The following is a 27,252-nucleotide window of genomic DNA, read 5'->3' as shown; positions in this document are numbered from 1 at the left end:
GGAAGAGCCGATACCGAAGTTTGGCAGCATCGTATGCTGCATGACGTAATTGTCTGCTGGTAAATTGGGACATCATGGACAACCTCCTTTAGACTTTCGAAGCGTAGCGTGTATCATGAAATGTTACCTAAGTGAACAAGAATATAATTGCACAGTTTCAGCGTTTTATACTCATTTAGCATTACTAGGTGTCCAGTTTTCGTGCTTTTAGGATTGGTGATGTCAGGTGTTTGTTAACCAACCTTGACATGGATGGATATGGGCTAGTAATGAGATAATTGTGACAGTTTTTAAGCGACAATAATAAGTTTATAATCGATAATATAGAATTTCGTCCTGTAGGTACTAGATGACCTGGTCTAGGTCTATCAGTAGGCCTATTATAAGTTCAAATCTATGGATGTCCCAGTTTAACTTTTACGCTGTAATTTAACCAAAAAAAAATATTTTTTTTTAAATATTTTTCATTTTAAATAGAAAGTCGAATGTTTTTCACTTAAACTCTCTCTCTGTATAAGAAATTCGCATAGCTAGGCCTACAGAAAAGTGCACTTTGTTAAATGTATTTTTCATGAAATCTAAAAAGTTCAGTTAAGTTAATTTGCATGTTAAAGTAGATTCTAATTAGTCCTGGGCTAAATGTTTAGACTGATACAGGAGTTCTACGACCATGTAGGATGTTCTTCCAAGTGTTGATCAAAATAGTGGCTTTTAATACAGATATTGACCCCAAATTGTCTTTGACCTCACAGAGTGTACTCTGGGGTGAAAAAATGTACATGTATGTGCACAGCAGTTCTTAGATTACGGCCTGAGAGCTCTCAAAATGAAGAAGGGGTGTGGGACCCTGGGGGTGGGATTTTGGGGTAGGGGTCCAGGGGGGCAAGGGGATGTGTGTACTGCATGTTAAGCATTTTAAACAGAAGCCTATTGACATGCATACTAACATTCCTGTAGGATATCAGTTTATCTTCCCAATAAATGCTGCAACCTCTTTCAAAGATAAGTGTAGAGCCTTCACTATCATTCAAATATGGTCATTTATCTGTTTTCTTCTGTTAACAGTTTGTTAAGGGTCAGTAGCCAAGATGCTGGTTGTGAGGTCAAAGTTCGGACTGACCAGCCAAGCCCTAGTCAGTTACCATGTACATGTGTGCCTGTGTTCTTCTGTTAACAGGTTGTTAAGGGTCTATAGCCAAGATGCTGTTGTGAGGTCAAAGTTCAGGCTGACCAGCCAAGCCCTAGTCATTGACCATATACATGTACATGTGTGCCTGTGTTCTTCTGTTAACAGTTTGTAAAGGGTCTCTAGCCAAGAGACCGGTTGTGAGGCCAAAGTTCGGGCTGACCAGCCAAGCCCTAGTCATTGACCATGTACATGTGTGCCTGTGTTTTTCTGTTAACAGTTTAAGGGTCTATAGCCAAGATGCCGGTTGTGAGGTCAAAGTTCGGGCTGACCAGCGAAACTTTGGGCATGCCCCAGAAGGCTGTGACACCACTGGAACACATCTGTGATCTGGACATTGACACAGAGCCCAACACTAACAGAATGTCGGGGATTGTCTGCACTATAGGTATGGGTTATCCTTTAGGCCATACTAGCATCATTTTTTTGGTTTTACAGGAGAATGAATTCTGTTTTGCAGGCTGTACGTGGGAAGGTCTGGCAGCAACCTGCAGATGGTCGTGGGTTTTCCCAGGCTCTGCGCGGTTTCCTCCCACCATAATGCTGGCCGCTGTCGTATAAGTGAAATGTTCTTGAATGTAGCGAAAAACACCAGTCAAATAAATAAAATAAATAAATAAATTGTTTTGCAGGTATGGGCTAGCTCGATTTTTCCTAACTAAAGCTGTCTCCCCTTGGATACAGTAACTCAGCACTGGGAGAGGGTTAGGCACATACTGATATATATGTAAACTCACTGGCTCAAGTTTCAAGTTTCTTCATATTTTATTAATAAAAATAAATTTATTAATAAAAAGTAGCGAAAAACACCAGTCAAATAAATAAAATAAATAAATAAATTGTTTTGCAGGTATGGGCTAGCTCGATTTTTCCTAACTAAAGCTGTCTCCCCTTGGATACAGTAACTCAGCACTGGGAGAGGGTTAGGCACATACTGAGATATATGTAAACTCACTGGCTCAAGTTTCAAGTTTCTTCATATTTTATTAATAAAAATAAATTTATTAATAAAAAGTAGCGAAAAACACCAGTCAAATAAATAAAATAAATAAATAAATTGTTTTGCAGGTATGGGCTAGCTCAATTTTTCCTAACTAAAGCTGTCTCCCCTTGGATACAGTAACTCAGCACTGGGAGAGGGTTAGGCACATACTGATATATATGTAAACTCACTGGCTCAAGTTTCAAGTTTCTTCATATTTTATTAATAAAAACCACGGTTTATTCAGCTGTATTACATTCATTAGTGGTGAACGATACAGCAATGTGAATGAAAAGAACAAAGTGTGAGAAATTATGCAAAGGAAAACAGGAGAATCATGGGAAAAAAGGTGCAGGAAAAATCACCAATGAAGGAAGAAAATGGAGAGTAAAAAACTGCAGGACGAAGGTGTGTAATGCTGGTTTGTACCTGTGTTTGTGTTTGCAGGTCCTGCGTGCGATTCAGTCAGATGTCTGAGGACAATGATGGAGAATGGTTTGAACATCTGTAGACTTAACCTGGCTCATGGTTCTTATGAGGTGAGGAAGATGGCTTACATACACATGTATACCTGCACATAACAGTACAGCTGTCTGTACCTGCACTGGTACAGGTACATGTATGTGACAGTACACCTCTGAGTACCAGTATACCTGTGTGCACCACCACACCTGTACATAACAGTACACCTTTATATACTACCACACCTGTACATAACAGTCAACCTGTGTGTACCAGTCCACCTGTATGCACCACACTTGTACATACCACACCTCTACATAACAGTTCACCTCAACACAACAGTACGCCTGTACAAAACAGTACGCCTTTATGTACCACTAAACCAGTATGAACCCGTACATCTCTATGTACAAGTACACCTGTATGTACCAATACAGAAGAATGTACCACCACACCTGTATATACCAGCACATCTGTACATAACCGTCCACCTGTATGTACCAGTATGCCTGAACATAACAGTACACCTGTATGTGCCAGTACACATGTATGTGAAAGTACACTTGTGTGTACCACCACACCTGTATGGACCACCACACCTGTGTGTACCAGTACATCTGTATGTACCACCACACCTGTACATAATAGTAAAACCTGTACATAACAGTCCACCTGTATGTACCAGTACACCTGTATGTACCAGTGCAAGTGTATGAACCAGTACACCTGAGTGTACCACCACACCTGTTTGTACCTGTATGCCTGTATGTAGTAGTACGCCAGTATGTACCATTACACCTGTATGTACCAGTACACCTGTATGTACCACCACCACCTGTACAGAGCAGTACACTTGTACATAACAGTACACCTGTATGGGCAAGTATACCTGTGTGTACCAATACACCTGTACATAACAGTACACCTCTATGTACCAGTACACCTGTACATAACAGTACAGCTGTATTTGTCAATATAGCTGTGTGTACCAGCACACCTGTTTGTACCGATACACCTATGTGTACTAAATGTTGGACCAAATCTTGACCCAAATTTAATTATCTTAAGATATGACCCTCCGCTAACACTTTCAACACTGTCCTCCGCTAACACTGTCAACACTGTCCTCCGCTAACACTGTCAACACTGTCCTCCGCTAACACTGTCAACACTGTCCTCCGCTAACGTCTGTTTATTTGTGTTTGTTTCAGTACCACGCTCTAGTAATCAAGAACATCAAGGAGGCGGCGACTTTCTTGTCCTCCCCGCGTCAAATTGCCATTGCTGTCGACATCACCGGGCCGGGGATACGGTTAGGAAAACTCCAAGTGGTAAGAGGAATCATAACCCCCTAACAGTGGGGATTTAATAGACATCTCCTGTTAAGATATCTTTTGAAAAATATAAGAAATGTTGTGACTTGGTGAACACTTTGTATGTTCTACTGTGTTCATTTTGCTACATGCTGATGTCTTAAATCTGCTTGTCTGTGTTCATTTTGTAACAGGTTAAGCAGGCGTTACATCTCTACTGCTTGTTTGCGGCAGATATTGTTGACCTAGCCTTATGTGTTTTGTACCACATTGGATAATGGCTTGTACCCATTGTGTACCAGGCGAAGCTCAGTAGGCTGGTTTTGGTATCTGAGAAACCAAGAAATCTTCTGTTGCAAATCATCAACCAGCTATATAAGAGTATCTCGCCGTGCATCTGGCCTTGTCTCACGGCTTGTCCCTGGCCTTGCAGCTTGCCTTGTCTCACGCCTTGTCCCTCACCTTGCAGCTCGCCTTGTCTCTGTTGCAAATCTTCTGTTGCAAATCATCACCTGCAGGCTTAACAAACCAGCTATTAAAGAGTATCTCACCTTGCATCTGGCCTTGTCTCACGGCTTGTCCCTCGCCTTGCAGCTCGCCTTGTCTCTGGCCTTGTCCCTCACCTTGCAGCTCGCCTTGTCTCAAGCCTTGTCCCTCACCTTGATTCTGGCCTTGTCTCACGGCTTGTCCCTCGCCTTGCAGCTTGCCTTGTCTCATGCCTTGTCCCTCACCTTGCAGTTCGCCTTGTCTCACGCCTTGCAGCTCGCCTTGTCCCACACCTTGCAGCTCGCCTTGTCTCACGCCTTGTCCCTCACCTTGCAGCTCGTCTTGTCTCACACCTTGTCCCTCGCCTTGAATCTGGCCTTGTCTCACGGCTTGTCCCTCGCCTTGCAGCTTGCCTTGTCTCACGCCTTGTCCCTCACCTTGCAGTTCGCCTTGTCTCACGCCTTGTCCCTCACCTTGCAGCTCGCCTTGTCTCACGCCTTGTCCCTCACCTTGCAGCTCGCCTTGTCCATCACCTTGCAGCTCGCCTTGTCTCATGCCTTGTTCCACACCTTGCAGCTCGCCTTGTCCCTCACCTTGCAGCTCGCCTTGTCTCACGCCTTGTCCCTCACATTGCAGCTCGTCTTGTCTCACACCTTGTCCCTCGCCTTGAATCTGGCCTTGTCTCACGCCTTGTCCCTCACCTTGCAGCTCGCCTTGTCTCACGCCTTGTCCCTCACATTGCAGCTTGTCTTGTCTCACACCTTGTCCCTCGCCTTGAATCTGGCCTTGTCTCACAGCCTGTCCCTCACCTTGCAGCTCGCCTTGTCTCACGCCTTGTCCCTCACCTTGCAGCTCGCCTTGTCCCTCACCTTGCAGCTCGCCTTGTCCCTTACCTTGTCCCTCACCTTGAATCTTGCCTTGTCTCACGGCTTGCAGCTCGCCTTGTCCCTCACCTTGCAGCTCACCTTGTCTCACGCCTTGTCCCTCACATTGCAGCTCGTCTTGTCTCACACCTTGTCCCTCGCCTTGAATCTGGCCTTGTCTCACGGCCTGTCCCTCGCCTTGCAGCTCGCCTTGTCTCTGGCCTTGTCCCTCAGCTTGCAGCTCGCCTTGTCCCTCGCCTTGAAACTGGCCTTGTCTCACGGCTTGTCCCTCGCCTTGCAGCTCGCCTTGTCTCACGCCTTGTCCCTCACTTTGCAGCTCGCCTTGTCTCGCGCCTTGTCCCTCACCTTGCAGCTCGCCTTGTCCCTCGCCTTGCAGCTCGCCTTGTCTCACGCCTTGTCCCTCACCTTGCAGCTCCCCTTGTCCCTCGCCTTGCAGCTCGCCTTGTCTCACGCCTTGTCCCTCACCTTGCAGCTCGCCTTGTCCCTCACCTTGCAGCTCGCCTTGTCTCACGCCTTGTCCCTCACCTTGCAGCTCGCCTTGTCTCACGCCTTGTCCCTCATCTTGCAGCTCGCCTTGTCCCTCACCTTGCAGCTCACCTTGTCCCTCGCCTTGCATCTGGCCTTGTCTCACACCTTGTCCCTCACCTTGCAGCTCGCCTTGTCACTGGCCTTGTTCCACACCTTGCAGCTCGCCTTGTCCCTCACCTTGCAGCTCGCCTTGTCTCACGGCTTGTCCCTCACCTTGAATCTGGCCTTGTCTCACGCCTTGTCCCTCACCTTGCAGCTAGCCTTGTCCTTCGCCTTGTCCCTCACTTTGCAGCTCCCCTTGTCCCTCACCTTGCAGCTCGCCTTGTCTCACGCCTTGTCCTTCACCTTGAATCTGGCCTGTCCCTCGCCTTGCAGCTCGCCTTGTCTCACGCCTTGTCCCTCACTTTGCAGCTCGCCTTGTCTCGCACCTTGTCCCTCACCTTGCAGCTCGCCTTGTCCCTCGCCTTGCAGCTCGCCTTGTCCCATGCCTTGTCCCTCACCTTGCAGCTCCCCTTGTCCCTCGCCTTGCAGCTCGCCTTGTCTCACGCCTTGTCCCTCACCTTGCAGCTCGCCTTGTCCCTCACCTTGCAGCTCGCCTTGTCTCACGCCTTGTCCCTCACTTTGCAGCTCGCCTTGTCTCGCACCTTGTCCCTCACCTTGCAGCTCGCCTTGTCCCTCGCCTTGCAGCTCGCCTTGTCCCATGCCTTGTCCCTCACCTTGCAGCTCCCCTTGTCCCTCGCCTTGCAGCTCGCCTTGTCTCACGCCTTGTCCCTCACCTTGCAGCTCGCCTTGTCCCTCACCTTGCAGCTCGCCTTGTCTCACGCCTTGTCCCTCACCTTGCAGCTCGCCTTGTCTCTGGCCTTGTCCCTCACCTTGAATCTGGCCTTGTCTCACGCCTTGCAGCTCGCCTTGTCTCACGCTTTGTCCCTCGCCTTGCAGCTCACCTTGTCTCATGGCTTGTCCCTCACCTTGCAGCTCGCCTTCTCCCTCACCTTGCGCTCGCCTTGTCCCTCACCTTGCAGCTCGCCTTGTCTCACGGCTTGTCCCTCACCTTGCAGCTCGCCTTGTCTCACGGCTTGTCCCTCACCTTGCAGCTCGCCTTGTCTCATGCCTTGTCCCTCACCTTGCAGCTCGCCTTGTCTCTGGCCTTGTCCCTCGCATACAACTCACCTTGTCTCACACCTTGGATGTCACCTTGTCTCACTCATTGTCCCTTGCCTTGCAGCTCACCTTGTCTCACGCCTTGCATCTCACCTTGTCCCTCGCCTGGTCTCTCACCTTCTTTTCCCCCTTGTCTCTCTCCTGTTCATACACACAGACCAGCATCACATAAGTAAAAACTCCTTGAGAATGACATTAATCAACAGTGAAATACGTAAATAAATCAGTGTTTGTGCTTGTAAATCAGTGTGTGTGCGTGTGTAGACCTGTAGTTTGTACGTCTACATTGTATGTGTTTGTCTGTCAGGAACTGGGCAGTGAAGTTTACTTGAAGAAGGGTCACATGATCCGACTGACCAATGACCTGAGGCTCCGGGATGAGGGGACACAGGACTGCATGTTTGTGTGTAGACCTGTAGTTTGTACGTCTACATTGTATGTGTTTGTCTGTCAGGAACTGGGCAGTGAAGTTTACCTGAAGAAGGGTCACATGATCCGACTGACCAATGACCTGACATTCCGGGATGAGGGGACACAGGACTGTGTGTTTGTGTGTAGACCTGTAGTTTGTACGTCTACATTGTATGTGTTTGTCTGTCAGGAACTGGGCAGTGAAGTTTACCTGAAGAAGGGTCACATGATCCGACTGACCAATGACCTGACATTCCGGGATGAGGGGACACAGGACTGTGTGTTTGTGTGTAGACCTGTAGTTTGTACGTCTACATTGTATGTGTTTGTCTGTCAGGAACTGGGCAGTGAAGTTTACCTGAAGAAGGGTCACATGATCCGACTGACCAATGACCTGACATTCCGGGATGAGGGGACACAGGACTGTGTGTTTGTGTGTAGACCTGTAGTTTGTACGGCTACATTGTATGTGTTTGTCTGTCAGGAACTGGGCAGTGAAGTTTACCTGAAGAAGGGTCACATGATCCGACTGACCAATGACCTGACATTCCGGGATGAGGGGACACAGGACTGCATGTTTGTGGACCATATCGAGCTCATCGAGAAAACCAAAATAGGAAGCCACATTTTTATCGAAGATGGAACTACTTCACTTGTGGTGAAGGAGAAAGGTAATGTTTTTTCCTACTGAAAGGTTATTTTTTTTTCCTACTCTGTTCAGAAGTTTATCTGACTGTACACATTGTCTTGGACTCTAAAGATCATGTTCCTTGTAAAAAGTATATAACTCCAAAAGAAGGTGTTAAATTCGAAGACTTATTTTGATATTTTAAGGTTTAGCCCAAAAATGTTTCAGAAATGTTCATAAAAATTACTTGGTGCAGGAGACATGTATGTGTTTTATAATGTGAAAAATTACGTGTCGTGGACAGCTTGTTAACTTGAAAAACGGTTTGTTTGGAAACCAGAACTAAGATGCTAATGTTTATATTACGGCTTTAGACAGCTGTATGTGAGATGAACAATGAGGGTATGATAGGTAGTGATAGACAACGCTGTAACTTCTCCAGTCTGTTACCATGGAAACCAGAGCTGATATTCTTAATGTTTATATTACGGCTTCAGGCAGCTATATGTGAGGTGAACAATGAGGGTATGAGAGGAAGTGATAGGCAACACTGTAACATTACTGTAACTTCCTCAGTGTGTAACCATGGAAACCAGAGCTAAGATTCTTAATGTTTATATTACAGCTTCAGACAGGTATATGTGATGTGAACGATGAGGAAATGATTGACAGCACTGTAACATTACTGAAACATCCCTGGTGTGTTACCATGGAAACCAGAGCTGAGATTGTGCATGTTGTTGTTCTTACAGGTTCAGACTTTATCGTCTGTGAGGTTGATGATGAGGGGATTATAGGAAATAGACATTACTGTAACATCCCTGGTGTGTTACCATGGAAACCAGAGCTGAGATTGTGCATGTTATTGTTGTTACAGGTTCAGACTTTATCATCTGTGAGGTTGATGATGAAGGGATTATAGGAAGCAGACATTACTGTAACATCCCCGGTGTGTTACCATGGAAACCAGAGCTGAGATTGTGCATGTTATTGTTGTTACAGGTTCAGACTTTATCATCTGTGAGGTTGATGATGAAGGGATTATAGGAAGCAGACATTACTGTAACATCCCCGGTGTGTTACCAGGCAAGCCAGAGCTGAGATTGTGCATGTTATTGTTGTTACAGGTTCAGACTTTATCATCTGTGAGGTTGATGATGAAGGGATTATAGGAAGCAGACATTACTGTAACATCCCCGGTGTGTTACCATGGAAACCAGAGCTGAGATTGTGCATGTTATTGTTGTTACAGGTTCAGACTTTATCATCTGTGAGGTTGATGATGAAGGGATTATAGGAAGCAGACATTACTGTAACATCCCCGGTGTGTTACCAGGCAAGCCAGAGCTGAGATTGTGCATGTTATTGTTGTTACAGGTTCAGACTTTATTATCTGTGAGGTTGATGATGAAGGGATTATAGGAAGCAGACATTACTGTAACATCCCCGGTGTGTTACCATGGAAACCAGAGCTGAGATTGTGCATGTTATTGTTGTTACAGGTTCAGACTTTATTATCTGTGAGGTTGATGATGAAGGGATTATAGGAAGCAGACATTACTGTAACATCCCCGGTGTGTTACCAGGCAAGCCAGAGCTGACCAGAAAAGACAAGAAAGATATTAAGTTTGTTTTGGATCACAATGTAAGTCAACGAAAAGAGAAAGTCTAAAGCCGGCATCAAATTGCTGCTCTTCATACAATAAGAATTTTGAAAAGAAATCATTAGCATAATATAGACCACCTAAAAAACAGGTATATGTTATACATATATTTGTTTATTTCTTTGTTGTTTATCATCATACTCCTGAGTTGTTCACTTAGGCAATTGTGGCCAAGCGGCCCTATTACTGGGGTGTCCAGGGCTAAAACCAGCAACCTCTGGCAAGTTTTATACTGACGAATTTTCCCACGTGTTGCTTAGAGACATAAAGACTCCAGGTGAAGACAGGTGATCTTTAAACTTGGGAAACGTTCATACAAACACTTGCGACCGTTAATTGTCACCAAGGCCCCACAAAAAGTGGTGAAAATTTGCAAATTCCCTTTCCAAGTCTGGTTTTGAATCCTGTGCCTTTTGTGTCCCAGCGATTGAAAGACAGGCACCACTACCTGCTCACCTGTTATCTTTTTTGGAGGAAGTATGGAGGAAAGTTTTTTTTTTGCAAGACAGAGAGAGAGAGAGATAGAGAGAATCAATGGTATGGTTTTGATATTATTTATTTATTTGATTGGTGTTTTACACAATACTCAAGACTATTTCACTTATGTGACGGAGGTCAGCATTATGGTGGGAGGAAACCGGACAACCCAGGGGAATCCCATGACCATGCGCAGGTGGCTGACACACCTCCCCCTGTATGACCAGAGTGGAGTGTGGTTACTGGTCATAATGACAAGGTTTGGTAGGCAATGAACAGGTTACATTTTTTGGCATAGTGCCAATACAAATATGCTATTATTTGATGACTATTTTTCAGACAAGCTTCCTTTAAACTCAATTTAAAGATTTATCTGTTTGTGCAGAATGGCTGTGTTTATTAAGAACATTGCAGGTGATGGTTTTGTGTTCAGGTTGTAATAGTTATTTTAGAGATGATTAGTTAGTGGAGATGTTCGTGTATGAAATAATACCTGGCCAGGGAATGTGTAGGTTTTAGGGCCTTGGTGACACCAGCTATGATTGCCCCCATAATAGAGACGCTGCGAAAACACGAATAATTTTTTTCTCACATTAGGATTAATCATAATGAATTTTCTTCAACAAAATTTTCTTCAAAACTACTTGGTATAGGCAGATCAAGTTGTCAGGTAAGGCAGTGGTTATTGGCAGATTGAAGTTAATTGCCATGATGTATTTCTAATTATTTCATTTATTTGATTGGTGTTTTACGTCATTCTCAAGAATGTTTTACTAAATAGGAAAGCAACAAGCATCATGGTGGAAGGAAAACAGGATTTGCCCATGACAATCCACAGGATGCTGACAGACCTTTTCACGTATGGCTGGAAAGGAACCCAGCATGATCTGGACTTAAACTCAGAGCAACCACATTGGTGAGAGGTTAGTGGGTCACTGTTCTGGTGTGCTGACCCGCTCGGCCACGAAGCCTTCCCCGCCCCCCTCCATAATGTAAAAAAACAAATTTAAAAATGATTAAGACAATTCCTGGACTTGTATCTGCAGATTGACATCATCTTTGCTTCATACATCTGGAGTGCCACGGAAATAGACGAGATTCGCGAACGTCTCGGTGCAAAGGGACAGAATGTCAAGGTGATTGCCAAGATTGAAAACTACGAGGGTGTACGGAGGTAAGCTATGGAAACTACGAGGGTGTACGGAGGTAACCTATGGAAACTACGAGGGTGTACGGAGGTAAGCTATGGAAACTACGAGGGTGTACGGAGGTAAGCTATCATGGAAACTACGAGGGTGTACGGAGGTAAGCTATGGAAACTACGAGGGTGTACGGAGGTAAGCTATCATGGAAACTACGAGGGTGTACAGTGGTAAGCTATTGGTAAGCTATGGAAACTACGAGGGTGTACGGAGGTAAGCTATCATGGAAACTACGAGGGTGTACAGTGATAAGCTATTGGTAAGCTATGGATAAGCTATGGCAACTACAAGGGCATAGGGAGGTAAGCTATGGAAACTACGAGGGTGTACGGTGGTAAGCTATTGGTAAGCTATGGGTAAGCTATGGAAACTACGAGGGTGTACGGAGGTAAGCTATCATGGAAACTACGAGGGTGTACAGTGGTAAGCTATTGGTAAGCTATGGATAAGCTATGGAAACTACAAGGGCATAGGGAGGTAAGCTATGGAAACTACAAGGGTGTACGGTGGTAAGCTATTGGTAAGCTATGGGTAAGCTATGGAAACTACGAGGGCATACGGAGGTAAGCTATCATGGAAACTACGAGGGTGTACGGTGGTAGGCTATTGGTAAGCTATGGAAACTACGAGGGGTATGGAGGTAAGCTATGGATAAGAAAGGAAACTACGAGGGTGTACGGAGGTAAGCTATGGAAACTACGAGGGTGTACGGAGGTAAGCTATGGAAACTACGAGGGTGTACGGAGGTAAGCTATGGAAACTACGAGGGTGTACGGAGGTAAGCTATGAAAACTACGAGGGTGTACGGTTGTAAGCTATGGGTAAGCTATGGAAACTATGAGGGTGTATGGAGGTAAGCTATGGATAAGCTGTGGAAACTACGAGGGTGTACGGAGGTAAGCTATGGAAACTACGAGGGTGTACGGAGGTAAGCTATGAAAACTACGAGGGTGTACGGTTGTAAGCTATGGGTAAGCTATGGAAACTATGAGGGTGTATGGAGGTAAGCTATGGATAAGCTAGGGAAACTACGAGGGTGTATGGAGGTAAGCTATGGAAACTACGAGGGCATAGGGAGGTAAGCTATGGAAACTACGAGGGTGTATGGAGGTAAGCTATGGATAAGCTATGGAAACTATGAGGGTGTATGGAGGTAAGCTATGGATAAGCTATGGAAACTACGAGGGTGTACGGAGGTAAGCTATGGAGACTACAAGGGCATAGGGAGGTAAGCTTTGGAAACTACGAGGGCATAGGGAGGTAAGCTATGGAAACTACGAGGGTGTATGGAGGTAAGCTATGGATAAGCTATGGAAATTACGACGGTGTATGGAGGTAAGCTATGGATAAGCTGTGGAAACTACGAGGGTGTATGAAGGTAAGCTATGGAAACTATGAGGGTGTACGGAGGTAAGCTATGGATAAGTTATGGAAACTACGACGGTGTATGGAGGTAAGCTATGGATAAGCTATGGAAACTACGAGGGTGTACGGAAGTAAGCTATGGAGACTACAAGGGCATAGGGAGGTAAGCTATGGAAACTACAAGGGCATAGGGAGGTAAGCTATGGAAACTATGAGGGTGTATGGAGGTAAGCTATGGAAACTACGAGGGTGTACGGAAGTAAGCTATGGATAAGCTATGGAAACTACGACGGTGTATGGAGGTAAGCTATGGATAAGCTATGGAAACTACAAGGGTGTATGGAGGTAAGCTATGGAAACTACGAGGGTGTATGGAGGAAAGCTATGGATAAGCTATGGAAACTACGACGGTGTATGGAGGTAAGCTATGGATAAGCTATGGAAACTACAAGGGTGTATGGAGGTAAGCTATGGAAACTACGAGGGTGTATGGAGGTAAGCTATGGATAGGCAATGGAAACTATGACGGTGTATGGAGGTAAGCTATGGAAACTATGAGGGTGTATGGAGGTAAGCTATGGATAAGCTATGGAAACTACAAGGGTGTATGGAGGTAAGCTATGGAAACTACGAGGGTGTGTGGAGGTAAGCTATGGATAAGCTATGGAAACTACGAGGGTGTATGGAGGTAAGCTATGGAAACTACGACGGTGTATGGAGGTAAGCTATGGAGACTACAAGGGCATAGGGAGGTAAGCTATGGAAACTACAAGGGCATAGGGAGGTAAGCTATGGAAACTACAAGGGTGTACGGAGGTAGGCTATGGAAACTATAGGGTGTTGTCAGGAAAGGTAGTTTTTGTAGGCAGATAAAGCTAGCAAGAGTTGTCAGGTAATCTGGGTAAGCTGTGGCTTTAAGTCGTGAAGTACAGGCATAGCTATAAATATCATACATCAAGCAACAGTGTCCAAGATAGAGATTGTATCTCATAAAGCACTGCATACATTGTCCAGTTCTTGTTTTGTATACATGTGAAGCACAATGACACATGTGGGATGTTCCATTATTGGGGCCCTGTGTGTGTGTTAATTACTGTGAATCACAAAACTCATGACCTTGATGTCTCTTTTGTGCTATTAGAATCCTTGTCAAGGTGAATGTTTAAGTACGTTGTGTATTGAGCTGAGGAGTTTCATCCATGTTTCTCCTGCAGACAAGCACTATGGTAGCCTCGCTACCAAGACTAAAATTTTCCAGTAAATTTTGTACATGTACTTTATAAAATGATGCAAAAAAAAAAAAAAAAAAATGAAGATGTGTTATTAAAATGTGTCCACCTGTATGTTTTAGGTTTGATGACATACTAAAACACTCTGACGGAATTATGGTTGCTAGGGGTAACCTAGGCATCGACATCTCCCCGGAAAAAGTCTTCCTCGCTCAGAAAATGATGATCGGCAAATGTAATAAGGCAGGGAAACCAGCTATCATTGCGACACAGGTAATTGTCTGAGACAGGCATCATAAGAGTGAAATATTCTTGAGTAAAGGGCCAATCAAATCAAACTTGTCTGAGAAATGTGTTCATGTGTGTTTTATTTCTCAGAGAACTATTCTAACATATAGTTTATTTCTCTGAAGACTATTCTCAAATTTATCTTATTTCCATGAGGTCTATTCTCATACCAGCAGGACTAGCATGTACTTGTACTTCTGAGACCCATTCTTGCATTCATTTTATTTCGCTAAGAATTAATTTCATATGTAGTTTATGTCTCTGAGAACTGTTCTCGTGTGTATTTTATGGCCCTGAGAACTGTTCTCAGATGTATTTTATGTCTCTGAGAACTATTCTCGGATGTATTTATGTCTCTGAGAACTGTTCTCAGATGTATTTCATGTCCCTGAGAACTATTCTTGGATGTATTTTATGTCTCTGAGAACTATTCTCGGATGTATTTTATGTCTCTGAGAACTATTCTTGGATGTAATTTATTTCCCTTAGAACTATTCGCGGATGTATTTATGTCTCTGAGAACTATTCTCGGATGTATTTTATGGCCCTGAGAACTGTTCTCAGATGTAATTTATTTCCCTGAGAACTATTCTTGGATGTATTTTATGTCCCTGAGAGCTATTCTCAGATGTATTTTATGTCTCTGTGAACTATACTCATATATTTTGTTTCACCAAAAATTCTTCCCAAATTCATGTTATTCATTTCACTTTTATATAAAGAAACATTATTGCATGCTTTTTATTTGCGTTCAAACCATTCTCACATGTGTTTTATCTGAGGGAACTTTTCTCATGTATTTATCGCAGATGTTGGACAGCATGACGAGGAACCCTCGCCCGACACGCGCTGAAGTTGCAGATGTGGCAAACGCTGTCCTCGATGGTGCGGACTGTGTGATGCTGGGGAAAGAGACAGCCATGGGGAAGCATCCAATCAAAACTGTCAAAACTATATTAAGTGTAAGGTCAAGTATAGACATTCTGACCAAAGTGGAAACTACGTGCAAATGACAGCAAGACTATCGAGTGAAACATCTAACACAAGATGCTGGTGGAGGTCATTTCTAACATCCAGTGAAAGGATAAAAGACTAATATATAAATATTAATAATATATATTTACATATATATATAAATATATGATGAAGAGTTGTGGAGGTAATGTTATACCTGTAAGTGTTTCCACTTTAGTTCAGCACATCTTTAATGTGACTACTAAAATTCCTCAACCTTTTCACACATCAAAAAGCAACTTTCAGTGCAATTTTTGATTTGATTTTGGAGGCAAAACTTGGTTGAGCCATTTTAGGACTTCACAAAAAAGTATAATTTTGTCAGTCTGCACAGAATTATGCTTTCAGAATGCGAAAAGGTTGAGTAGTTACAGTATAGCATGAAGTCTGGCACTGTATCTTTAATGTTTTAACAAAAGTTTATTGGTAGACATGTACATGGTATAATTTTATCCGGACCAAAGTTTAAGTCAATATGTCTATAAATAACAAATACTCAGGGGTAGGGCAGACTGCATGTAAACTAAGAAGCAAACTGTACTGTTCTCAGATTTGTAGAGAAGCGGAGTCGACGGTGTTCCATGAGAAAGTGTTCCGAGAACTCCGGGAGGAGATCACGGGCCCGACCGGAAGCACCCACACCACTGCTGTGGCCGCAGTGGAGGCCGCATTCAGATGTCAGGCCACAGCCATATTTGTTATCACATCTACTGGACGGTCAGTATATCTCATCATCTTCAGTAGATCTTGTCTTCCCTCACATAATCCCTTGTTAGATTTATTTATTTACTTTATTGGTGTTTTACGCCATACTCAAGAATATTTCAGCTCTACGACGGCGGCCAGCATTATGATGGGAGGAAACCGGGCAGAGCCCGGGGGAAACCCACCACCATCCGCAGGTTGCTGCCAGATCTTCCCAGGACCATCCGCAGGTTGCTGCGTTGTATATTGCAGGTTACAATGAATATATCCTTAATTCTTCAACCTTTTCATTCATCGCTATGGGCTGTACGTGGGGAAGGTCTGACAGCAACCTGCGGAAGGTCGTGAGTTTCAGTCACCAATATGACCAGTATTTTGAAACATTCTAGGAGAAGCATGGGGTGTAGGGGAGAAGCATGGGGTGTAGGGGAGAAGCATGGGGTGTAGGGGAGAAGTAGAAGTATGGGGTGTAGGGGAGAAGTAGAAGTATGAGGTGTAGGGGATAAGTGTGGGGTGTAGGGGAGAAGTAGAAGTATGGGGTGTAGGGGAGAAGTAGAAGTATGAGGTGTAGGGGAGAAGTAGAAGTATGGGGTGTAGGGGAGAAGTAGAAGTATGAGGTGTAGGGGATAAGTGTGGGGTGTAGGGGAGAAGAAGAAGTATGGGGTGTAAGGGAGAAGTAGAAGTATGGGGTGTAGGGGAAAAGTATGAGGTGTAGGGGAGAAGTAGAAGTATGGGGTGTAGAGTAAAAGTATGGGGTGTAGGGGAGAAGTAGAAGTATGGGGTGTAGGGGAAAAGTGTGGGGTGTAGGGAAGAAGTAGAAGTATGGGGTGTAGGGGGAAAATGCGGGGTGTAGGGGAGAAGTAGAAGTATGGGGTGTAGGGGAGAAGTAGAAGTATGGGGTATAGGGGAGAAGTAGAAGTACGGGGTGTAGGTGTGTAGGGGAAAAGTATGGAGTGTAAGGAAGAAGTATGGGGTGTAGGGAAGAAGTATGGGGTGTAAGGAAATAATCTGCACAGTTCTGGGAGAAGTATGGGGTGTAGGGGAAAAGTATGGGGTGTAGGGAAGAAGTATGGGGTGTAAGGAAATAATCTGCACAGTTCTGGGAGAAGTATGGGGTGTAGGGGAAAAGTATGGGGTGTAGGGGAGAAGTATGGGGTGTAGGGAAACAATCTACACGGTTTTTGGAGAAGTATGGAGTGTAGGGAAGAAGTATGGGGTGTAGGGAAGAAGGAAGGGGTGTAGGAAAATAATCTGTACAGTTTGGGAGAAGTATGGGGTGTAGGGAAGAAGTATGGGGTGTAAGGAAGAAGTATGGGGTGTAGTGGAAAAGTATGGGGTGTAGGGAAATAATCTACATGGTTTTTGGAGAAGTAGTGGGTGTAGGGAAGAAGTGTGGTCTATAGGGAAATAATCTGCACAGTTTTGGGAGAAGTATGGGGCGTAGGGAAGAAGTATGGGGTGGAGAGAAGAAGTATGGGGTGTACGGAAGAAGTATGGGGTGTAGGAAAATAATCTGCACAGTTTGGGAGAAGTATGGGGTGTAGAGAAGAAGTATGGGGTGTAAGGAAGAAGTATGGGGTGTACGGAAGAAGTATGGGGTGTAGGAAAATAATCTGCACAGTTTGAGAGAAGTATGGGGTGTAGAGAAGAAGTATGGGGTGTAAGGAAGAAGTATGGGGTGTACGGAAAATAATCTACACAGTTTGGGAGAAGTATGGGGTGTAGAGAAGAAGTATGGGGTGTAAGGAAGAAGTATGGGGTGTACGGAAGAAGTATGGGGTGTAGGAAAATAATCTGCACAGTTTGAGAGAAGTATGGGGTGTAGAGAAGAAGTATGGGGTGTAAGGAAGAAGTATGGGGCGTAGGGAAACAATCTACACAGTTTTGGGAGAAGTATGGGGTGTACGGAAGAAGTATGGGGTGTACGGAAAATAATCTGCACAGTTTGGGAGAAGTATGGGGTGTAGGGAAGAAGTATGGGGTGTAAGGAAGAAGTATGGGGTGTAGGGAAATAATCTACACAGTTCAGGGAGAAGTATGGGGTGTAGGGAAGAAGTATGGGGGTAGGGAAATAATCTACACGGTTTCAGGGAGAAGTATGGGGTGTAGGGAAGAAGTATGGGGTGTAGGGAAATAATCTACACAGTTCAGGGAGAAGTATGGGGTGTACGGAAAATAATCTGCACAGTTTGGGAGAAGTATGGGGTGTAGGGAAGAAGTATGGGGTGTAGAGAAGAAGTATGGGGTGTAAGGAAGAAGTATGGGGTGTAGGGAAGAAGTATGGGGTGTAAGGAAGAAGTATGGGGTGTAGGGAAGAAGTATGGGGTGTAGGGGAGAAGTATGGGGTGTAGGGAAGAAGTATGGGGTGTAGGGAAGAAGTATGGGGTGTAGGGAAATAATCTACACAGTTCAGGGAGAAGTATGGGGTGTAGGGAAGAAGTATGGGGTGTAGGGAAATAATCTACACAGTTCAGGGAGAAGTATGGGGTGTAGGGAAATAATCTACACAGTTCAGGGAGAAGTATGGGGTGTAGGGAAATAATCTACACAGTTCAGGGAGAAGTATGGGGTGTAGGGAAATAATCTACACAGTTCAGGGAGAAGTATGGGGTGTAGGGAAATAATCTACACAGTTCAGGGAGAAGTATGGGGTGTAGGGAAGAAGTATGGGGTGTAGGGAAGAAGTATGGGGTGTAGGGAAGAAGTATGGGGTGTAGGGAAATAATCTACACAGTTCAGGGAGAAGTATGGGGTGTAGGGAAGAAGTATGGGGTGTAGGGAAATAATCTACACAGTTCAGGGAGAAGTATGGGGTGTAGGGAAGAAGTATGGGGTGTAGGGAAATAATCTACACAGTTCTATGAAGCTGGCATGATCACTGACACAAATCATTTTGATAATAATTGTACATATAAATTCCTTAAAACATGTGATGTATGTTTGTGAACATTGTTAAAATATCCCCTGTATTTCTGTTTGACCAGCTCTGCGGCGCTCCTGGCTCAGTACAGGCCTCCCTGTGTTATCGTCGCGGTGACGAGGAGCAGTCAGGTTGCTAGGCAACTGCACCTACATCGTGGAGTGTTCCCAGTCTTCCATGATTGTAATTCCTGTTTTTTTTTTCTATTGTTGGACTCTTGCATAATACCATAAGTTTTTACTTACACAATGGTAGTCAGTTGTATGGGTGGCAGAAACTGGATTGCCTGGGGGGGTAGACTGCATGTACCAGCTTTTGGTAAGATTCTGGCGAGGCTTTTTTCTGAACACAAATTCCTGAGATAGGTGTGAAAGTTTACCACTTTTGACCTCTGATGGCAAACACGTACAGTGATAGAGGGAGATTGTATTATGTAAGTTCTTTTCTGAGGTAATTATTTGACGTATATTTTTCCTTCGCCCATAACACTAATCCCATGGCATTGTAGAAGTGAACAATTCTCGAGTACGGCATTAAACAGTAATCAAAACGACAACTCAAAATTTACCAAAACAATTGTCATTTGGAGAACCATTGAAGTTTTTTCCTATAATTAAACGCAGCAGTTCACTTTTCCTTTCGTGTCCAAAAGGCTGACTTGTTCCTTGACATGTCTGTCTGTTTGCTTGTGTGTTTCTCTTTCCAGCAATGTGTCTGCCTGTCTGTCTGTCCATGTGTTACCATGGTAACATATATGTTTATATAGAAATTTTGAGAAGCGTAATAATTAGACTCATTGGAATTAATTGATAACTTAATTCAGTAGTTGTGTGTTGATAAATTAACTGTTGTCAGAAGAAGTATATTACTATCCACACTCACCTGTATGCATTTACGTATATAGGAGAATCATGTTTCTGTTGTCGTCACACATAAATGACATTCCTGTTGTTGTTGTTGTAGTTACACGCTCGCCTGATTGGATGACAGACATTGATCACCGAATCACACGCGCTGTCATGATTGCCAAAGACCGCGGATATGTCAAACCCAATGACGTCATCATCTTGGTTACGGGGTGGACAGCGGGAGCGGGATCCACGAACACAGTGCGAGTTATCAACCTGATGGAGGAGATAGAACAGCAGACGTTCATGTCAAGTCGTCATCTGAAAGCGCCCTCTACCATGGCCCGCGTCCAATCCGCGGACATTCTGTGAGAAGTTTTGGACATTGTCATATGGAGCTCTTTTGTTGGTAGTCTTGTGGTCACTTTCACGGAATTTGAAATTTCTTGCCGCACTTTGCCATAAATGATGTTCAGTTGGTAGTGTCAGAAAGCCAAGCGGTTTACGAGAAAAGTCAGGAAAGATTAACAAACAAACAGCTATGAAAGTGGCCCTGGTTGGTGTCCTCATAGCCAGGCTCAGACAAGCTTTGACTTAAATCTTTAGTGTAGATAACTTTCTAGGTGAAATTAATGTCAAACTCAAAGGTGTTCCTTTAAAATTTTGAGAGGTGAAAGGTTTATGTAGGGTGAAAGATTTACTGTAAAGGTTTTGATAATAGTGTTGGAATTTTTACATGATTTACATTCATTCTACGAGTTGAGGTTCACTCGTGTATGTATGGACAGTCAAAGATGGTAAACATCATTGTTTTGTCTCCATGTGCCTTTGGAACATTATGATGTCATTTTGACACAGGAACCTTTGCATGCAGCCATGTAGTGTTACGTACACATAACTACCATGGCAACCACTACTACCATGGCAACCATTACTACCATGGCAACCATTACTACATGAAGTACATGGATGTGGCAGAAATTAACATGCGTATAATGGTAAGATGGCTTCATGCGGGTTTGTCCTAACCAATAAGTCTGACATCCAAAAATATGACACGTATATTTACACACACAAAAATGTCACACAGATATCTACACTCACAAAAATGTCACAGATACACACAAAAATGTCAGATATTTACACGCACAAAAATGTCAGATATTTACACACACACAAATGTCACACATATACACACAAAAATATATTTACACCCAAAAATGTCACACAGATATCTACACACACAAAAATGTGACAGATATTTACATACACGGAAATGTAATTAATGTTGCACATTTTAACACTTTGGTGAGTATTTATTATGCCCATAGAGAATCTTTGACCGTTTGTTGGCCGGTAAAACAAGCAAAGAAATAAATTTGCTTGATAACCTGTAAGCGACATCTTTGAATTCGGATCTCCACTGCTGCCACAAAGGCTTACTCTCTTTTTCCACTGTTTTCCAGTGCCAAAATCTGTCCGGCTTGCTGTTGAGGTTCCTGGTTGTAGGTTCTTGATAAAAACCCTACACGCAAAATGAATAATAACAGTGTATAATAAACCTGTATTTATTGAGTGTAGTAAAACATTCCATATTATAAAAAAAAAAAAAAATGGAAGGGGTCTAAGAGCGCCCAGTACTGTAAGAATGGGAATGTTTTGTTTGCAAGAGGAACTCACCAATGTATATGGCCTGAAAAATCCTCCAAAATGATCTTTTGACGCAGATAGAACCATAAATTATTACTTTTGGTGCTGAGTTTTATATTTTCGTGTTCAGATGTCATCCTACCTTTCAAACAAACCTCAAAACATTTGTCTATGGTCAGTGAACTCCTAGAATCAGTCAGAATGGGACGAAATTTGAGGTGAAATACGGTAGGTCTTGCATCATTTGACAGCGTGGTTTATCACCTGAATTCTTTTGTCGGAGAATTACTGTACACTCTTAGAACGACCTAGGAGCTTTGTTTTTCCAGAGTACAAGCGAATGCTCAATTTCCTTTTTTATTCCAAATTTAAGTACTATATGACGATTACATATCATTTGCAAATGTGAACCACGTTATGCAAAGCCATATGTCCTTTGTGTGACGGACAGACGCCATGTTTTTGGGGATAGTTCACCATTTCTTCTGGGAACACAGAGATACAGGATTCGTTCTTGTACTACCATGGCAAGTCACTAGCTTGCCTCTAGTTCACCTTTAGCTGGTGTCTAGCTTTCCACGGTTGTCCCAATAGCCTACGTCTACTGTAACTTGTAAAAGTGTTCTCTAGGGAGTAATAATTAACTGTGCAAAGCTTCTCTGCACATTTTCTTCACAGACAAGAAACCCGAGTCCACACAGCCAGCGTTAAGTAAAAATTTAAAATTTGATTAAAATTTTGTTTCCCTTTGATGTCATGAGAGGTATCTGGAACAATATGAAAACCCTTGGATGGTAAATTGCTCACTGCATTGAGCATTACAATTTGATTTCAACCAAAAATGTTTTTGAAAACAACCTCAGAGACCTGAGATTTTTGTCTGTTTGGTAGGAGTACAACTCATGTCTTTTTTTTTAAGCAAACATTTTCAAGAAAATGTTCTGGATTTAGCTTAGAGGTGCAATAACATGGCAAAACAAAGTGATGTCAGAAGTAGTCTCCTGTTTTTCATACCTGTGCTTGCTTTGCTCAGTCAGCACCCAAGCAATTTCTTCACACCGAGTACCCTGTTTTCTGACTAGTCTTTTTCTATGTAAAGACAATCGAGGTGAAAGAATCAAGACGTGTATATACAACAGACATTCCTGGGGTTGTAGACACTCGGCAAGTGGAAGGCGTGAAGAAGGGCTTCGTTACGACAAAAATCGATTGTAGCTAAACGTCTTCAACGTTACAATGTATCGGTTTATTTTGTAAGGTCGCGCGGTCTTTAATGTGACGTCATAATGATGAGCTGAGAAAGGAACATTTTACGTCAAGGTCCAGGTGGCTGGTGTTTGACAGGTCCCCATTGTAACAAGGTGGGCCAATGATTGTGCTATGAACGAGTAAAGATGTTCGTAGTATGTTAGAAAAAAGGCAGGAGACATAGCAGTTCATTTTGCATGGGATGTCTTCTTGAAACACTTGCATTTTTTGTGTATGTTAATATTATCATTGATATATGAAACATAAATCGAAATGTAAGGTTACGTCTTTCATTAAGTAACCTCAAACTTTAGGACAATTACATGAAAACTTGTAACGTAATCAGGAAATATTCTTTATGATTGTTATTGTAATATGTAAAATTATTGCCCTTGTAAAATCACATGGTCAAGTGGTAATAGTTGAATGGCAATCTACATCGATTCTACATGGTACTAATGACATTGTCACTTTAGTCAGTTAAAATTTTTGTTCTATGAGCAGAGCCATTCACGGTCCGAGAAGGGCTTTAAAAAAAATAATACTGAAAAATCATCTACTTTGTGAGAAATGTGAGCTCTCCCAGAAATTGTTCATGATAAAAGTGTTTATGTGATTTGAAAATCATAAAAAAATATATATATGAAGATGGGACAAAATGAAAAGGTTGATTTTAAATTTTATTTTTATTCCATTGTTAGATTTTGAGTGTGAGCTTGCCAGTAAAACACGAACTAAAATTGATGTTTCCTCAGACCACTTTGAGATGCAAACCAGTCCAGGATGTGAATATCTAGCAACTGCCTTGTTCTCGTCTGAAAGCAAATTAAGGTCAGTGGTCTGGCCGTAAAATATGTTATTTGTATGTCTGTGTTCTAAAACATTTGATTTACTTGGCTGCGGCTCAATTTAAATGGCAGTGAGAGTGGAGATTTTCCAGCTATTTTTCTCATGACTCCTTAACTGTTAATTGTTAAGTTTGACTCCCAAACTGGTGCTAATTGTGAAGTTTGACTCCGAAATAGGTGTTAATTGTGAAGTTTTACTCCCACACTGTTGTTAATTGTGAAGTTTGACTCCCACACAGGTGTTACACATGACTGTTTGTATGACAAACGTCTCTCATTTATGTATCAAATGTTAACTCTAATATTCCAGTGTAGTTCGTCTGACAAACGTCTCTCATTTATGTATCAAATGTTAGCTCTAATAGTACAGTGTAATTCGTCTGACAAACGTCTCTCATTTATGTATCAAATGTTAACGCTAATATCCCAGTGAAGTTCGTCTGACAAACGTCTCTCATTTCTGTATCAAATGTTAATGCTAATATTCCTCTGTAATTCATCTCACAAAAATTTAAGATTTATGTAACAACTCTTAATGCTAATATTCCAGTGTAATTCGTTTGACAAACGTCTCTGATTTATGTATCAAATGTTAACGCTAATATACCCCAGTAATTCATCTCACAAAAATTTCGGATTTATGTATCAATTGTTATCGCTAATATTCCACAATAATTCGTATGACAAACGTCTCTGATTTATGTAGCAACTGTTGATGGTAATATATCCCAGTAATTCGTCTGACAAACGTTTCTGATTTATGTATCAAGTGTTAATGCTAATATCCCCCGGTAATTTGTCTGACAAACTTCTCTAATTTTATGTATCAAGTGTTAATGCTAATATCAGTAATTCGTCTGACAAACGTCTCTGATTTATGTATCAAGTGTTAATACTAATATCCCCCAGTAATTCGTCTGACAAACTTCTCTAATTTTATGTATCAAGTGTTAATGCTAATTTCAGTAATTCGTCTGACGAATGCAACAACTGTTGATGGTAATATCCCCCAGTAATTCGTCTGACAAACGTCTCTGATTTATGTAGCAACTGTTGATGGTAATGTCCCCGAGTAATTCGTCTGACAAACGTCTCTGATTTATGCAACAACTGTTGATGGTAATATCCCCCAGTAATTCGTCTGACAAACGTCTCTGATTTATGTAACAACTGTTGATGGTAATATCCCCCAGTAAATCGTCTGACAAACGTCTCTGATTTATGTCAGAAACGGTCAATGTAATTTGTCTCGTAGACCAGGAAGTCTTATTTATATATACAAATTGTGGCTAATACAGTAGCCTAATTCCTCAGATAAAATTCCTCATTTTATCAACATAGAATGTTGTCCTCAGAAATTGCTTGAATTAACACCGGGCGCTAACCAACTGTGACGCAAAGGCCCCCTCGACCGGGCAAGCATGCGAAAAGGGTGAAGAATTACAGTTATTTGTTAACAAACAAAGCTTAAGCTTAAGTAACAAACATCTAAGGTAAATGAGGAATTACTGATTTTTGTTTTGCAGTAGTCAAATTTATGTAATATGCATGTATTATTACTGATGTGCAGCGGTAAATTGTCTTACAAAACTCTCATATCAATGTTGCTTATTATTTGTACAAAGTCCTGAAGTAAATGTCTTATTATTAGTCTCTGGTTTATTGATTTATCAACATCATTTTTTTTTTAAATGAAACAAAATTAGGTTAAAAAATATGTTAATTAGGAATTAGCCTGTTTTGCTGTAAAACATTTACCTTTGAATTATATTTTTTCTTAGCGGACAAGAATTTTTGCTGATTGAGACTTATAATATGATCCTGAACAGAACATGTTATCTCAGTGGTTTTAAAGATCTATATAATATGATCCTGAACAGAACATGTTAGCTCAGTGGTTTTAAAGATCTATATAATATGATCCTGAACAGAACATGTTAGCTCAGTGGTTTTAAAGATCTAATGCGTTCCACATCGTTGAACAAAGATTTTTTCCTTCTTGGCTTTGCTTTGTTTAAGTTTGTAGTAAAGATACTTTTTTAAAAATTTTATGAACGTGCTCAAAGTTTGTATAGGGCGTGGGTTTAAAACTGCATATTATTACGCCTATATGTACTGTTAACACATTAAATAAAATAAGGATCAAAAATAGTAAGTACTGATAATTCCATGAGGTTGACCAGGTAACTGATTACGGTTTGCTGTTTTTACCCAAGGGGTAGGAAACTGTTTTGCTTGATAGTCTTACTCTGTCATTTCTTGCTTGTTTTTTCCACCTTTTTTATTGTTTTCTTTTTTTATTATTGCATGCCATGTTTTTGGTGGACTGTGTTGTGCACTACTCTTTTGTTCTGTCTTATCATTATCGTGTGGGTGAATCCCTAAATTGTAACAGAAGCCTGTTACACAAGCCTGTTACAAGACCTGCATTTCTTTAGTTCCGATCTCAAGACTGAAGCTTCTAATATGAGATCATAACATGAACAAATGTCTTATCGTGCTTACAGCCAGAACCTTGTCGAACTGCACATCTAAACTTACTATTATACTCTGTATGCATAAAAAGTGCTTTGATAATAAAATATGTATGAAGAAAACCATTCCATTGGTTGAATTTTCAACACGCCACCCCATTGAGCATGGACAAAGGCTAGATGCATGATAAACATCTGAGTCAGTCAGGGTAAACTCTTAAATATAATTTGAGGTTTTTTAAAGGGGAGGGGTGATAATGTCTGGGTAAACAAGCCAAAAGGTTAAGTTAATAACGAGAAAAATTTATAAAAAAATAAATTACCAAAGTTTTGTGAAACTGTGTGAAAGTTGACCATGCACCCGCCGGTCATGCCAATTCTTGATACTCAAGTGGCATAGTCTTACTTTCCTTGGGCGTCAGATGCGGGAAAGTTCTTCAGAATCTTGCAAAAGATCGGTGGTTTACCTCTGATTCTCTGCTTTCCACCACCCATGAAAATGACCACCATCGCATACAAAGTGAAGAAAACTTCAGGAGTATGGCGCCAGATAAGCAAACTAGTGAATCAACCTTAGAGATCAACAGCGTAACGCATAAGTACAGGAGCTCCACTAATGCCGTCGGCGGGAGTTCAAATCCAGCTCATACTGGCTTCCCTTCCGTTCGTAGGTGGGAAGGTTTTGCATGCAGGGGTCTTCCTGATGGCCATGGGCCTCCCTCCACCCACCATAATGCTGGTGGCCCTCGTATAAGTGAAATATCATTGAGTCTTGGCGTAAAACAATCAGATAAATAAACACAAATCATCAGTCATGTTTTGTATGGCCATTCCCACCATGTAAATGTAGGAGAGCCGTGTGGACAAGTCATTAGCAGAGCGATAGAGGTTCACTATATAAGTCTTAGAATACTACACCACAATGGACAGATATTTAAAACACGGTAATAAAAGCTTACCATATGTAGGAGAAATGGGACCTAACTGTTACAGTTTGTATGTCAATTTTGTTCTGGAAGGAAAAAATGTTAAAACAATAGCCATATTAACAGACATGGCTGGACAAAGCTTCTCGCTTGAGGTCAGTCAGAACAGACGATTGTCTTGTAGAAGCATGCAGTTTGTTTCTCTTATATCATGCAACAGACTCTCTGAATCCATTTGATTGACTCTATTGTTTGATTGACTGCATTTTCGCTCAGAAATGGAAAACGTTCAAACAATGAACAATCTTTGTGAATTTGATATTTTCCCGTTGTCTTATAGTGTGGTTTGCCCA

The 27,252-nt window shown here is 42.3% G+C and overlaps 1 protein-coding gene across 1 annotated transcript; it reads left to right on the top strand.

Moving 5' to 3' along the window:
* Positions 1-26,099, top strand: LOC135462633 (pyruvate kinase PKM-like). Its single transcript, XM_064739857.1, has 14 exons — positions 1-59; positions 1,407-1,574; positions 2,616-2,707; positions 3,842-3,961; positions 7,457-8,084; positions 8,919-9,023; positions 9,294-9,377; positions 9,544-9,686; positions 11,229-11,356; positions 14,101-14,251; positions 15,076-15,228; positions 15,831-15,997; positions 18,970-19,088; positions 19,869-26,099. Exons 2-14 carry the CDS (start codon positions 1,427-1,429, stop codon positions 20,123-20,125), a joined length of 2,295 nt encoding a protein of 764 aa, XP_064595927.1. The 5' UTR covers positions 1-59; positions 1,407-1,426; the 3' UTR covers positions 20,126-26,099.
* Positions 26,100-27,252: the final 1,153 nt, after the last annotated feature.

This window comes from Liolophura sinensis, chromosome 2, assembly GCF_032854445.1.
Source record: "Liolophura sinensis isolate JHLJ2023 chromosome 2, CUHK_Ljap_v2, whole genome shotgun sequence".
NCBI classification, from domain to species: Eukaryota; Metazoa; Mollusca; class Polyplacophora; order Chitonida; family Chitonidae; genus Liolophura; species Liolophura sinensis.
This window is presented reverse-complemented; position numbering and strand designations above follow the sequence as displayed.